Source organism: Salvelinus namaycush, chromosome 2 (assembly GCF_016432855.1).
Source record: "Salvelinus namaycush isolate Seneca chromosome 2, SaNama_1.0, whole genome shotgun sequence".
In the NCBI taxonomy this organism is placed as follows: domain Eukaryota; kingdom Metazoa; phylum Chordata; class Actinopteri; order Salmoniformes; family Salmonidae; genus Salvelinus; species Salvelinus namaycush.
This window is the reverse complement of record NC_052308.1, coordinates 58,125,999-58,138,889: the sequence shown is the minus strand read 5'-3', so window position 1 is coordinate 58,138,889 and position 12,891 is coordinate 58,125,999. Positions and strand designations below refer to the sequence as shown.

Sequence of the window (12,891 nt, the reverse complement as noted above, 5' to 3'; positions counted from 1 at the left end):
TAGTTGCCTACTGCTGACCATTACTTACATGTTTGTCTCTGGAAACAGACAACAAAAGTGCTTCTTGGCTTTTCCTGCCCTGGTGTTTCAGATGATCCCCAGACAGTCATGACGGTGTGCTTGTTTTCTCTTTAGGAGCTTTTGTCAAAACTCGGAGAAGCCGAGGAGTCTCAGAAAACACTACAGGCGGAGTGTGAGCAGTACAGAACTGTCCTGGCTGAAACGGTAAGTCAATCCATGGTCCTGCGTGTGAACGCCTGACTTTCCATCCAACTTCAGTCCGTTTGAGGGGGACACAGCTTGACTTTGGTGTCTGTGATAAAACCCTCGTGTGTCCCCAAAATGGCACCCTATATCCTACTATGTGCACTTTATATGGAATAGAATGTGTAATACAGAAGGTGGAGTGACATGAATAATGTGTAAGCTTTATTAAATTAAGCAGGCAAGAATCGCTAGCCCCACTAACATACTTGTACTCCTGCTTTGCACCTAGAAGTAGGTATTATGATGTAAGATAACTGCATTCCCACATTATCACCCTTCCTTTAGGAGGGCATGCTGAAAGACCTTCAGAAGAGTGTGGAGGAAGAGGAGCACGTGTGGAAGCTCAAAATTGTAGAGGCTGAGGAGCAAGGGCAAGCAGTGAGTTCTTTTTCTAAAATTCTCTCTCTGGTCTTACTGAATAGCAGCAGACGAGATGATTTCCTATAAGATGACTTGATACGAAGTTAAAAGCTATTTTGTCTTGCAGGCTTTGGATCAGGTGAAGGTGTTGCAGCAAGCTGCAGAGGATATGAACAATGAAAGTACAGACCAGGTAGAGCTTTAGTACCGGTATTGTAATGGGGATGGGTGTATACAGAGCTCAATCTAAACTTTAATATGTCAGATTTACTTCCAGTCACAGACTCAAGTAAACCAATGAGACCTTTTTTGATTGTTTTTAGTTTGATATTAAAGAGTGATTTATTATCCTGTTTTGTGCAGCTGAAAGAGCAGGTGATGCTTCTGGAGGCCCAGTTGGAGAAACAGCTGGAGTCCATCAGCTTTAGCCAGACTTACGCCGAGGAGGTCGCCCAGGTAGGCAAAACACGCCATTACACCTGGGTCATGATGTTTTCAGGTTGAAAATATTTTCACTCTGTCATTGTCACATTGTAGTCTGTGCCTAAAGGACACAACCTACGTTACGCTTTTATTTTCATAGATTTTATTTTGGATTAGGATCTCTTGTAGCCCACCAGGGGCTAGTCTTCCAACTGTGGCAATAGTTGTTTAAACCCTGATTTTTACATCCACCTGTATGCATTTTTTGCTACTTGGGTGTCCATTGATTGCTTGTAGCTACAGTCTACATCTTGTTTGCCTTTGCAGCTGAAGGCCTTGTTAACGAAGACCCAGAGTCGGCTGGAGACGGCCCAATTGGAAGCACAGAAGCAGGCCAAGGAACTTTCTGTGGTAAGTTTGACGCGCCAGTCGCCATTTTGGTGCCATAAAATTATGCCGTTTCCACTCCAGCAGTGATGGACTCCGCTGTTTGGGGGCTTAAATGAGCAATCTACTATTGACCTTCTGCTTGAAGTAGAAGTTTCCCTCAACCACAGCTCTAGGATCAGATTACACTAACCTTTGCCATTATGCTTATGAAAAATATCTGATATTGTATTAGTGGTCACTTCTACCAACTGTATTGCACCCTTAGGGGGGCAATGATCAACAAGGCTCTTCGGCCTCTGAACAGAAGTTTGAGTTCAGAAGGGTGCAACGATATGGAATGTTCTGATAGAAGGACATTGTGTGGAACAGACATGGCTTTCTGATGTGTAGAGTTAATGGCAGCTCAATTTGTGGTACTTCTATCTGCAATGTTCAGTGAAAGCACCCTACTGAGGGAGACCCAGGGCTTTGGGTGCATCCCAATAATATTTCCTTCCTCCTGAAGGGTGCATTTGTTCACTACATCCTTCAAATCTAAAAGCATTGGCTAGTGGGAGTTTCCACCATATTTCTCATACGTCATTTCTTTTCAAATCATTGAAGGGAAGTGAACACGTGCACACTTTGGGAGGAAGGAGAGATAATTGGAGCATTGCGACGTTGCCTTTGTGTTGAGCAGCAGACTGCTTCCTGTTGCAGGTCAGACAGCAGCTGAGCGAGACGACGGAGCACGTGCAGAGCCAGGAGGCCTCCGAGTCAACACAGGTCAGGGTGCCTGACCGACGGGGTGCACCCTGCACAAGCTAGCCGAGAACTATCAGACTCAGAATGTATTAATCGAACTGACTACAAGCCGCAATCCTGAGTGGAAACGATAAGCACCGCGTAATTTTCAGATTTGTGGTGCTCATCTTAATTTTCGCCTGTAATATCCCTTTAAGGATTCGGCTAGGGCACCCTACCAATGTAGTGTTCACTTGCATATTAGAGGCCAATCCGTATTTAAATAATAATGTGCGGCATGATGGCATACTAATTATGCCCGTATACAATAAATAATATTTCATATTTAAATTATGACACATATTTGACTTCATTCAAATCAGAGGCAGTAGAATCCCACCACATCTATTCAGTCTGACAGTTCTCAAAGGCAGCAGCCTTTGCTATACACTAACCACACTGTATGTGCTTTATAAAACAAATGTTTTACAGCAACGAAATCCCTATTTTAACTCGTTGTCTTGCATGAAACTGTATGCCTGTGTGTGTTTGCACGTCCCATGCTTACTGAGTTGACATTGGAGTTTTGCTATGCTCTGAGGTGCTGCACCAGTGGCTGTTGTAATACTTTTGGGGGGGAACGGCAAAACGCTAGCACCCTTCAAATTTATTTTTCAAAATGCCAGAGCTCAGGAGTGTGTGAGGTTGTCTTTGTTGATGCTTGTTTGGTACATTGCGTAACGGACCACTTTGGAAGACAAGTGCAGCTTGCTTGTTTCACCTGAACCAGAAACTGCCCTTCAGGAGTCTACTTGTTCTAACCTAACCGTTTGGGAGAACCTCTGCACACTGGAGTGGGGCTGGCCCATACGCCACCACATTGTATCCTACAGTACCCCACCCCCCCAATGTGATCTATCTGGGGGGGGTGATTTGACTGACCTCTTTGTGTGTATTATCTCAGGTCCAAACCCAGCTGCAGCAGGTTACAAACAAGTTGCAAACGGAGGAAGAGATGAGACAGCAGCTGGCCGTTGACTTTGACCAGGTAAGTCATAATAAAGACATTCTGCTGAAACTAATTTCAAATCGCGATATAGCGAGCATACAACTGACATGGTAAGAATGAGGATAGATGTGCCGGAGACTGGTGTAGAAGTCTAAACTCCCAACAACATATACCCCTGTCAACTGGGGTTGGAGCACTATCTCGGCCACCCTTTTGTCTACGCCCCTATTGTCTCCATCTCTACATTTCCAGCTGTGCTGTCCAAAAATAAACATATAAGGTTAGAATTCCTATGTCCTTAAAAAAAATGAACATTAGATAAGTGTTAATTGATTCAATGTTTCAATCAATGCATTCCCACAGTATTTCTGCTGCATCTTTCATCATTAGTTGGGCACCAGTGATCACATCTGGTTGAGCACAGTATGGAACAAAAATCGTACAGCTTTTTTAACTCAAACAGCTCTCTCGTGACCCATCGGTCATACAATACAGTACAACTTTATTGTCCAATGTGAATTGGACATTCTGATATTATTCCGAACCTCCTCTGATATCACCACATCCTTTGGCTGTCAGTCTTTGGATAGAATCAGTCGTTATATTTGGGATGTATTGCCAATGGCATTTTTATTTCTAAGACTGTTTATTTAATCTTTGTTCTCAAATCTTTTTGCGCTCCCCTTGCAGGCTCAGAAGTGCGTGACTGACCTACAGACACAGATGGACCAAATGAAGGCAGCAGGAGACTGCTCCACAGGAGAAGTCAAGGTGCTTACCCCTGTCTTCGTTTATTCCTTTACGCTCTACCTATCTCACCGACATGGACTTCATAGGTCCTCCAATTAGATATATTTGAGTCGGCGGCAGCTTTCCTAAGCTATCAACAGACTCCGACATGGTTCTGTAATGGCACACCAAACTGGACCTGCTAGTGTGGTGGTGGCAGTGGCGAACCGTGACTTTAGGACCTAGGCCTTCAGAGGGACCAAAAATCTTCCAATATGTTATCAAACCCCAAAAATTTAGAAATTAACAGAAAACATAGCATCACTTAATGCGCCCAACATCATATCTTCTGTAATCGGGCCGTTCTAGTGAAGGAAGGGGCAATACTTTTTGATAACTTTAGGAATTAACCAAACAGGCCTGGCCGTGCTTTGGGCTGCCGCACACACAGCGACAACCGGCATGGACACATGACAAAAAGTATAAAATATTGCACTGTTTACACAACTTATAGTAGCCAATACCACTATCACCAATAGCGACGAGTGTCACATCAAAGGTGACAGGCTCATGATGCTGAAAGGACAGCGGCTCTAATGCCTGTGCACTGCGTTGCGCTGAACGAGAGAATTTTTGTCAAACGTATAGACAGGCGACAAGTCTCACAGCATCAAATAATGTTAACGATTAAGCAGCTCATTCACTCCAGTAGGACCCATAAAATCATACCAATACAGAAACACAACCATTTCAGGTCCCAAATTAAATGAATAAACCAGCTATTACTTCCCATTGCAGCTAACGTTACTAGCGTTAGCGTGGAAAAACTACTGCTTGCAACACTGGTTATTTTCTCTTGTTCTCTGTTTAAGTTTTTCTGGCAGACGATAACCTATTAGTGTATTGCCGTAACCATTATGAATTCATTACCTCTTGCACTCTCAGTAGTAACATGTCTAGGCCTTCTCTCTATCAAAAAATATATAAAAAAAGGCCCACACATTGCAAGTCAACATGATTGGTTCATTCCACTGTCACTCCAAAATTCTGCTCTAATACATTTGAATGGCAGAGGCCTTCTGTCCAGCTTCTAAAGGCCTAGCCAATGGCTGGCTGAGCTAGATTTTTCTACCCAGAGAACGCCAAACAACGATATTCAGTATTAAGCCTTCTCTTTCTAACACAAACTGAAGAGATTAAGTCAGAATATTATTACAAATACTGTAAGGATGAAAAAGAATATACATTTTTATAAACCCCTAGGCCTAGGCTGTGATGGTTCCCCACTGCGTGGTGGGAAATTACTGGCTTTATGCCAAATCCCAAATTCATAGTTGCCATTGTGAGTCCGGCAGCTTTTAGTAAAAAAAAGAAATTGGGGTATTACCCCACTAATTACCTGGTAAATATTTCTCAATTAGTACTTCTCGGTCACAATTGTTACCAGTTTGGTTCAATGATTGAAAGTACAAATAATTTCACAATAAATACCACATAATTACCAATAATGCATCCTTCTGGTCTACCTATCTAATCTTTAGGCTACCTCCCCTCTCCGTTGATATTTAAATAAGTATTTTAAGAATTAGAATAACTTTATTTTGTGTGTTGTCTGAATGATCCAGGAGAGGCTGGAGAAAGAGAAGAAGCTAACCAAGGACCTTGGCCAGGCGGCCACTAAGCTCCAGCAGATGCTCAAGGCCACCCAGGAGCAGCTCGTCAAAGAGCGGGACACCGTCAAAACCTTGCAGGGCCAACTTGTTGGGAAGGTAGGCCAACCACACTGCACCACCTTATTTAGCAGGCCCACCACAGCTCCTAGACCTACACTGTGTGGGTGTAGACTCTTTTATGGAAAACCCCTTTCCCATGTTTGGGTTTCAACTGAATGCCAGTGTAGGTAGGGGGCTCAACTCTTTTGGTGGTATGTGGCTATATTCAACAGAGTATAATGGGCCTTTTTTAATGCTCTGCAGATCCAAGAAGTATGCACTTTGCTGTAGAGGCCTGATTCCAACATAGGAAATTACACACTTCTCAGTAGTTGGTATAAAGACTTACACTATATATACATACACAAGTATGTGGACACCCCTTAAAATTAGTGGATTCAGCCACACCTGTTGCTGACAGGTGTATAAAATTGGGCACACAGCCTTGCAATCTCCAGAGACAAACATTGGCCGTAGAATGGTCTTACTGAAAAGCTCAGTGACTTTCAACGTGGCACCGTCATAGGATGCCACCTTTCCAACAAGTCAGTTTGTCAAATGTATGCCCTGCTAGAACTGTCCCGGTCAACTGTAAGTGCTGTTATTGTGAAGTAGAAACAATGGCTCAGCCTCGAATAGGTAGGCTACACAAGATAACAGAACGGGATCGTCTGTCCTTGGTTGCGACACTCACTACCGAGTTCCAAACTGCCTCTGGAAGCAACGTTAGCACAAGAACTGTTTGTCAGGGGAGTCTAAGATCGTCAGCCTAAACCTAAGATCACCATGCGCAATGCCAAGCTCGCGGCCAGGCAGTGGAAACGCGAGTGATGATCACGCTTCACCAACTGGCAGTCCGATGGACGAATCTAGGTTTGACGGATGCCAGGAGAACGCTACTGACTCCAATGTAAAGTGCCAATGGTCTGGGGCTGTTTTTCATGGTTTGAGCTAAGCCCCTTAGTTCCAGTGAAGGGACATCTTAATGCTACAGTGCACATTCTAGATGATTCTGTGCTTCCAACTTTGTGGCAACAGTTTGGGGAAGGCTCTTTCCTGTTTCAGTATGACAATGCCCCTGTGCACAATGCGATGTCCATACAGAAATGGTTTGTCTTGATCGGTGTGGAAGAACTTGACTGACCTGCACAGAGCACTGACCCCCAACTCCATTGAACACCTTTGGAATTAATTGGAACGCCGACTGCAGGTGCCCGACCTCACTAATTCTCTTGTGGCTGAATGGAAGCAAGTCCACGCAGCAATTTTCCAACATCTAGTGGAAAGCCTTCACAGAAGAGTGGAGGCTGTTATAGCAGCAAGGGGGGGGACCAACTCCATATTAATGTCCATGAATTTGGAGTACCTTTTTTTAAGGTGCATAACAGGCTTTAGAGGTGTGGTTAAAAGCTGAATAACATGTCAGAACATGATATTTTGGTATACTGTACATACACCCATCCCTAGTTGTCAGTGGTTTAGACTGTTACTATTTATCAGATTGTCTTTATGTTTCTTGACAGTGATTATTTAAAGTCCTTTGTTTTTGGTACTTTCTCTCCACCAGGAGAAGCCCGAGCAATCAAAGGAAGGGACATCTGTCTAAGACCGAATGAACATCCCACAACATTCCAAAATGCCGTCATTATTTTACTTATTCCTTTTTTCCCCTCTTTTCTCTTTTACTTTAGTTTGTAGTCAAAAATGATCATTTTGTTAAGGGATGGGGGAGTTCAGAAGCGTTTTAATATTGTATGCCTTTTTTATTATTATTTTGGAACCAACAATCAATTGGAGTCTCTGGCTGTGTCAGAAACTTGTTTATTTGTCCTGACATTCCCAGAACATGCAGCGGTTCAGTGTTATTGCCTGTGCGTTAAACGTGCAGCAACTAGTGCAATCACTTTCTTGTTGTCCTTTTGCCTGTCCTTTTTGTATGACATTGGAAAGGGAGGTTATTTCATGGTACGCAGATGCAATACAATGTAATGCCTTATATTTTACGTAGTGGGCTGCTGACAAATGTGAGAATTTGTAACAAATAAACTGTAGATCTATTTGGGTGTGTTACTGTTTATTGCACAAATGCATTAAGGAAAAGAGGAATTATTCGTGACAAACACAATATGCAGTTTAACATATTTAAATATACAGTTTAAGGGAAAGGATTTTACTTCAGAGGTGTTGGATCTGGCCCGCGTGTGATTGAGAAATCATAAAAAATTATACTTCCACAATGGAAGTACTGTAATGATTTCCCACAAAGTAATATGATTACTTTGTCAGCATTGCTGTCATTTAGTGACCCCCTCACATGATATTTTCCTGCTGATTGTCCACCAAGGGTGGATGATGTCTTTTGTATTCAAACTGGTTGAATGAATAGGTAAGGCTTCCAAATTGTGAACCATGCTTAGACCAATGGTTTAAACGAGGATCTAAAATGGCTAGCTGTTCTCTTTTCTCATTGGCCAACCTGGCCCCCTTGCTTCACAATTTCTGAAGCTGATACAGTAAATCTGATTGTGCTTTCCTGTAGCACATGCTATTGACTGACTGGCCTAGCCCATTAAAATTGAACTATCTTCATGGTTATAGACGTGATATACGCTAGCACAGCTAATAACACCGTTTTGGGACACGTTGGCCTAAACCAACGTTAGGCTATGGTGTTGATATAGGCAAGCCTACTAGAGGTTGAACGTTGCACAATTTCACACCAGATAGTATCCTCCTTGCTATAACCTTTAGTGTAGCCTACACTTCAAATAATTTAGGCCTACACTAATTGTGGTTGTATTGTGAATCGAAGAGCAGGCAACATGTTGTAGAAAATCAATAATGAAAGGAGCTTCTTGGAGTCACTCAGACCAAAACACAGATTATAGGACAGGCCTAATACAGAAATATTTGTCACTACGATGAATATAGGTGAAATGACTTGAGACGTGTACAAGGTTTTTTAAGCATTTTGATCATCTGCTATTTCACTCATGGACCAGCAGTGGAGGCTTTCTCCCTCTAAAATAATCTTTCCCCGAAGGGGATTCAAACTCGCAGATGCCAACATCACTTCACCACTACAGGCTAGAAGTAATGGGTAAATTACTTGCAGTTGACAACAAAGTTATGACGTCAGTAATAATGTTTTATTGTCACATAGTCAAGGAACATCATGTAAAAATATATTGGCACATACCACTTAGACCATGGGTAACAAATTAAACCAAGCAGTTGGATGGTTTAACAATCTGCCTTTGGTGGCCAAATTTACCTGTTGAACAAATGCGATTGGATGGTGGGTCTACCATTTAAGGTCTCTGATTGGTTGATTCGTTACCGGATATAATTTTCTGCTCAGCTGGCCATCCTAAGCATCATGGCTAATTTTGGCCAGGTTTGGCCTATGAGAAAAGCTAGCAGCTAGCCATTTTAGATCAATGGTTTAAACCGTTGTCTTAGCAAGTATGGCCCCTACAGAGTTTCTGCTGTTTACAGTGCACTTTCACTCTCTCCTTTCTGTGCAGCAGGTGAGAAAGATGCTTTCTGATTGTGCAATGCAATCACTGGGAAAACACCATTTTGAAAGCAACCACTGTTACGGTTGAAGAGAAGAGTCCCAGCTTTCAGTAGGTCTACATTTTATTTATGAACCATTGAGTTATGTATAGGCCAATACATGAAATGTACTGTTAGACATCAATATTAGGCTATATTTAGAGTTAGTGATTAAACCCTATTTTGACATTAAAATATTGCACATCAAAGTATCTTGAATCATGCATTCCTGCTAAAACATGTTAGATTAAACTATTTATTGAACCATACCATTTTAAAGCGTGACCTACTTGTGTGTGTAACTGACAGATGCACACCACATGTTAATGTTTTTAAATACAGTGCATACTGAAAATATTCAGGCCCCTTGTCTTTTTCCACATTTTGTAACGTTACAGCCATATTCTAAAATGGATTACATTATTTTTTATCTACACACACTACCCCATAATGACAAAGCGAAAAAAAAGTTTAGAAAGTTTTGCTAGAAATGTTAGCAAATTTATGAAAAAATAAATACATTTTATTTGCATAAGTACTTAGACCCTTTGCTATGAGAATCAAAATTGACCTCAGGCGCGTCCTTTTTCCATTGATCATCTTTGATGTTTCTACAACTTGATTGGAGTCCAACTGTGGTAAATTCAATTGATTGGACATGATTTGGAAAGGCACACACCTGTCTATATACTGTCCCACAGTTGACACTGCATGTCAGAGCAAAAACCAAGCCACGAGGTCAAAGGAATTGTCCGTAGAGCTCCGAGACAGGATTGTGTTGAGGTACAGATCTGGGGAAGGGTACCAAAATATTTCTGCAGCATTGAAGGTCCCCAAGAACATAGTGACCTCCATCATTCTTAAATGGAAGAAGTTTGGAACCACCAAGACTCTTCCTAGAGTTGGTCGCCCAGCCAAACTGAGGAATCGGGGGAGAAGGGCTTTGGTCAGGTACAGCCAGAAGAGGATTGGCCACCACTCAGAGCCTGGTTCCTCCCTTTCTAGGGAGTTTTTCTTAGCCACCGTGCTTCTACATCTGCATTGGTTGCTGTTTGGGGTTCTAGGCTAGGTTTCTGTATATCACTTTGTGACACCTGCTGGTGTAAAAAGGGCTTTATAAATACATTTGATTGAGGTGACCAAGAACCCGAAGGGGTCCAGAGTTCCTAAGTGGAGATGGGAGAATCTTCCAGAAGGTCAACCATCTCTGCAGCACTCCACCAACCAGGACTTTATGGTAGAGTGGCCAAACGGAAGCCGCTCCTCAGTAAAAGGCACATGACAACCCACTTGGAATTTGCCAAAAGTCACCTAAATGACCCAGACCATGAGAAACAAGATTCTCTGGTCTGATGAAACCAAGATTCAACTCTTTGGCCTGAATGCCAAGCGTCACGTCTGGTGGAAACCTGGCACCATCCCTATGGTGAAGAATGGTGGTGGCAGCATCATGCTATGGGGATACTTTTCAGCGGCAGGGACTGAGAGACTAGTCAGTATTGAGGGAAAGATGAACGGAGCATTGTCATTATAGGGTATTGTGTGTAGTTTGAATAAAACAATTTAATCAATTTTAGAATAAGGCTGTAACGTAACAAAATGTGGGAAAAGTCAAGGGGTCTGAATACTTTCCGAATGCACTTTAAGACTAGCTGTCGCCATTGGTGGCCGTAGGCTAATGGGGATCCTAATAAATAAAATAGTACTCTAGTACACTTAATATATGCCATTTAGCAGACACTTTTATCCAACGTGACTTACAGTCATGCATGCTTACATGGGTGATCCTGGGAATTGAACCCACTACCTTGGCGTCACAAGCACCATGCTCTACCAGCTAAAGTACAAAGGACCACTTCTTAATGAAGGACTTTGAATCACTCTATAATACGATTAAGCATCTAATTTTTCTATCGCGTGAATTTTGGTGCGACCAAAATTAGTTAATGGGAAAAAGTTAGTATGGAACCAACCCTGTGTATGCTCTCACACAGACCATGAAGAGAACATGTGAACTATACGATTTTCATGCTCTCACTAGTCCCCAAAATAACTCAATTAAATAATCCTATTAGGTGCATGTTTAAAACAAACAAAACAAATCCTGGGTGTTTGAAGTGAAAGTAATCGGATGACGTTACTCATTTTGAGCAATCAAAAGTATTACCTTAGTGTTTTACCCTGATGAGTTCCAAAGTTTAACCCAGGGGCAGACTGGGACAAGAATTCGGCCCTGGCATTTTATCCACACCAGCCCACATCACTGTACACGTCGCTAACTCAATGAAGCAATTCCAGTGTATATTTGGCCTTATGTTTTAGGTTATTGTCCCGCTGAAAGGTGAATTTGTCTCCCAGTGTCTGTTGGAAAGCAGACTGAGCCAGGTTTTCCTCTAGGATTTTGCCTGTGCTTAACTATATTCTGTTTCTTTTTATCCTAAAAAGAACTCTGCAATCCTTGCCGATGACAAGCATACCCATTGGCCACCTCCATGCTTGGAAATAGGACGATTGGTACGCAATGATGTGTTTGCACCAAACATAACGCTTTGTATTCAGGATATTTCTTTGCCACGTCTTGTAGTTTTCACTTTAGTGCCTTACTGCAAAAAAATGCATGTTTTTGATTTATTTTTACGCTGTACAGGCTTCCTTCTTTTCAATCTGTCATTTAGGTTCGTATTGTGGAGTAACTACAATGTTGTTGATCCATCCTCAGTTTTCTCCTATCACAACCATTAAACTATGTAACTGTTTTAAAGTCACCATTGGCCTCATCATGAAATCCCAAGTGGTTTTCTTCCTCTCCGGCAACTGAGCTTAAATCTGTTTCATATTCACTGCTCGACTGAGGGACCTTACAATTATCTGTATGTGTGGGGTACAGCGATGAGGTAGTCATTCAAAAATCATGTTAAACACTATTATTGCACACTGAGTGAGTCCATGCAACTTATTATGTGACTTGTTCAGCAAATGTTTACTCCTGAACTTATTTAGGCTTGCCATAACACAGGGGTTGAATACGTATTGACTCAAGACATTTCAGCTTTAATTTATTTGTAAAAATGTCTAAAAACATAATTGTGTGTAGGCCAATGACACAAAATCTCAATTTAATCAATTTTAAATTCAGGCTGTGACACAAGAAACTGTGGAAATGTCTGAAGGCAGTGCCTCTGCTCTGGCCATTTTGTTTGCCTCCTTGCTGTGCTGTCTATCTGTCTCAGCATCTTCTCTGCTGTCATTCTGTGCTTCTTTTGTTTTATGTCTGTCTGTCTGCCTGCTTAAGCCTTATATGTTTTAAAAGCCAAGGTAACAACTTAGGCTATATTGCAAATTAGTGCCTGTGCATGTCAGTCCATCCAGGATTTTGCAGGTTTTTTTGTGACATTTGCTGCAGCAATTCTGTCATTGTCTAGCTGATGACGCATGACCTCAGCTCAGAAAACAGAGTCGGCCATTGCCCACTCATCAGCCAAAAACTCATTATAGATTAGTATGACAAAGAAATTGTGCAAATATATATACACTGCTCAAAAAAATAAAGGGAACACTTAAACAACACAATGTAACTCCAAGTCAATCACACTTCTGTGAAATCAAACTGTCCACTTAGGAAGCAACACTGATTGACAATAAATTTCACATGCTGTTGTGCAAATGGAATAGACAAAAGGTGGAAATTATAGGCAATTAGCAAGACACCCCCAATAAAGG

The 12,891-nt window shown here is 41.9% G+C and overlaps 1 protein-coding gene across 2 annotated transcripts in view; it reads left to right on the top strand.

Annotated features, from left to right (window-relative positions):
* The window catches only part of rrbp1b (ribosome binding protein 1b), a 28,551-nt gene extending 20,879 nt beyond the window's left edge, over window positions 1-7,672 (top strand). Inside the window, exons 20-29 of one of the 2 annotated variants that reach the window (XM_039015532.1) lie at window positions 136-225; window positions 553-645; window positions 755-820; window positions 991-1,083; window positions 1,378-1,461; window positions 2,140-2,205; window positions 3,128-3,211; window positions 3,863-3,943; window positions 5,527-5,670; window positions 7,181-7,672. In XM_039015532.1, coding sequence (XP_038871460.1) covers window positions 136-225; window positions 553-645; window positions 755-820; window positions 991-1,083; window positions 1,378-1,461; window positions 2,140-2,205; window positions 3,128-3,211; window positions 3,863-3,943; window positions 5,527-5,670; window positions 7,181-7,219 — 840 coding nt within the window. In that variant the 3' untranslated portion in view covers window positions 7,220-7,672. The remainder of the gene's footprint in view (window positions 1-135; window positions 226-552; window positions 646-754; window positions 821-990; window positions 1,084-1,377; window positions 1,462-2,139; window positions 2,206-3,127; window positions 3,212-3,862; window positions 3,944-5,526; window positions 5,671-7,180) is intronic. The other variant, XM_039015541.1, reaches the window with a different exon arrangement.
* Window positions 7,673-12,891: the final 5,219 nt, after the last annotated feature.